The 2,500-nt window shown below is 34.9% G+C and overlaps 2 protein-coding genes across 2 annotated transcripts in view; one reads left to right on the top strand and one right to left on the bottom strand.

Moving 5' to 3' along the window:
- HELRODRAFT_181928 (hypothetical protein) overlaps positions 1-1,455 on the top strand; it is a gene marked incomplete at both ends in the record, with an annotated part of 3,808 nt that extends 2,353 nt beyond the window's left edge. The window contains 4 exons of the mRNA XM_009031697.1: positions 326-520; positions 792-845; positions 943-1,075; positions 1,313-1,455. Of these exons, the coding sequence (XP_009029945.1) occupies positions 326-520; positions 792-845; positions 943-1,075; positions 1,313-1,455 (525 nt within the window). The remainder of the gene's footprint in view (positions 1-325; positions 521-791; positions 846-942; positions 1,076-1,312) is intronic.
- A 998-nt stretch (positions 1,456-2,453) lies between these two features.
- HELRODRAFT_116278 (hypothetical protein) overlaps positions 2,454-2,500 on the bottom strand; it is a 2,752-nt gene continuing 2,705 nt past the window's right edge. The window contains exon 4 of the mRNA XM_009031698.1: positions 2,454-2,500. This exon is cut by the window's right edge and continues 471 nt beyond it. The gene's annotated coding sequence lies outside the window, so the exon portion shown is untranslated.

Below are 2,500 nucleotides of genomic sequence, written 5' to 3' on the forward strand. Positions count from 1 at the left end.
GGTGAAATTAACATGCCCCTTGATTACAAATGTCTGCTGAACAACGGCGCGCCAGCTTGGTGGAAACTTCAATCTCGGGTGGGTTTTGTGGGGTGGAGGTTGTTATTCTAGGTGTTGTTGCTGCTGTTGTTGTTGTTGTTACTGTTGTGATCGATCAAATCCGATTCAACCAGCCAACTCATTAAAAGAACCTAATGTCAAGCAATAATACATTCAATTCCTCAACCAACCAACCAACCAACCAACCAACCAACCAACCAACCAACCAACCAACCAACCAACCAACCAACCAACCAGCCATCCAACCAACCAACCAACCCTCCAGGGGTACAACTCGCTATCTTCACTAACGTACAGAGGGGATCTGGACTTGAGTCTGAAGTTCGTCAGCCCGGAGCACATAAGCGGTCGTAAGAGGAACACGGAAGACAAGGGCGAACTGCAAATCATCGTGAAGGAAGCTCGAAACTTAACCGCTATTCGGTCGAATGGTTACTCGGATCCGTTTTGTAAATGGTCGGTCGGTTCGTTGGGTGAATGAATGGTAGATGAATGAATGAATGAACAAATGAATGAATGAGGGAATGAGTAAATTAGTAAGTAGATAAATGAGTAAGTAGATAAATGAGTCATTAGCTGAATGAGTGAATGAATGAGTGAATGAGTGAGTGAATGAGTGAGTGAATGAGTGAGAGTGAGTGAGTGAGTGAGTGAGTGAGTGAGAGAACGAGTGAGGAGTGAAATAGAAATTCAGCACCGATCAAGTTCAAATTAAAAAAATTTCTTCTCAGTTATTTGCTACCAGACAGGAGCGTCGAATCAAAACGAAAGACTACAGTCATCAGGTTAAATTTACACACACACACACACGCACACAGACACACGCACACGCACACGCATGCACGCACACACAGACGTAGCTGTAACCCCCATTGGAATCAGACGATTGTCTATGAAAATGTAAGTTGGGAAGAATTACAAGAGAGGTCACTCGAGTTGACCGTCTGGGATCACGACAGACTGACCAGCAATGATTTTCTGGGCGGGGTCAGACTCAATCTTAATAAAGGTAAAGGTTATTTTTGTTTGTATGAGTGTGTGTGTGTGTATATGTATGTGTGTATCTTTATTTGTGTGTATGTATGTGTGTGTGTGGTGTGTGTGTGGTGTGTGTCAAATAATGACAAAGGGCGTTGCTACAATAATATATAATAATAACAACAAACAAGTAAACAAACATACAAACAAACAAACATACAAACAAACAAACATACGAACAAAAAGTAAACAAACAAACAAACGCCACGCCAAGGTAAATGTCAAGGACAGACGGTGACTTGGATGGATTCAAACGAAGAGGAGTGTTTGGTGTGGCAGGCCATGCTGGATCGGCCCAACTGCTGGATCGAAGGAACGCTCATGCTGAGGAATAATATGAATGAAAGAAAGCAGTGATCTTGATGATGATGGTGAAGAAGAAGAAGATGGAGAAGAAGATGATGATGATAGTGAAGGGGAAGAAGATGGAGAAGAAGAAGATGATGATGATAGTGAAGGGGAAGAAGAAGACGAAGATAGTGATAATGATGATGATGATGATAATGATTGTGATGATGATGATCTTGCTGTTATTACTGATGATGATGATGAAAATGATGAAAAAAATTAAGATGGTGGTATTTTGGAAACAAGAAGATAGAATCAAAGAAGTTTTGCCGACTTGCAATAAATTAATATGACGATCATTTTTACAATAATTAATAATAATAATTATAATTATATCAAAATAATAATAATAATAATTCGTTTTTTATCTCACTATAAATGTAGTATATTTACGTATGCAAGCATGTACATTTGTGTGTACGTACGTTTGTATATATGTATGTATGTATGTATGTATGTATGTGTGTATGTATGTATATATGTATGTATGTATGTATATTTGTATAACTTTTAAATCATCGGTTTTTATGGTCACTCTCTATATCTAAAAGCATTTCATGATTATAAATAAATAAAATGTATGTAAATATATAATATATATACATAATATATATATTATATAAATTATATATATATAAATATATATAGTTTCATAATATTAATAATTTTAAATGTTAGCTGTATAATTAATTGTTTCTTAGTTCCAGCATTTAATTCTATTATTATTTATTTCAATTTGTCTTTCACTAATATGTATATAATATATTCATATATATATATATATATATATATATATATATATATATATATATATATATATATAGTCGTGATGATGTTTCTATATTTGCTCAAAATGGGATAATGTTAATAAAAATCATTTCAAATTGTTATATTTTGCTTAAGTGTTGTTGCTTGTTTTTGTTGGATGGATGAATGAATGAGTGGATGGATGGATGGATGAAAGGATGAAATTTCTCATCATATGGGCGCTGAAAAATGACAAAAACCCAAATTGAAAACCGTTTTATGAACATTTTTTTCACGATATTTTGTC

The sequence above is a fragment of the Helobdella robusta genome (genome assembly GCF_000326865.2).
Source record: "Helobdella robusta unplaced genomic scaffold HELROscaffold_77, whole genome shotgun sequence".
NCBI classification, from domain to species: Eukaryota; Metazoa; Annelida; class Clitellata; order Rhynchobdellida; family Glossiphoniidae; genus Helobdella; species Helobdella robusta.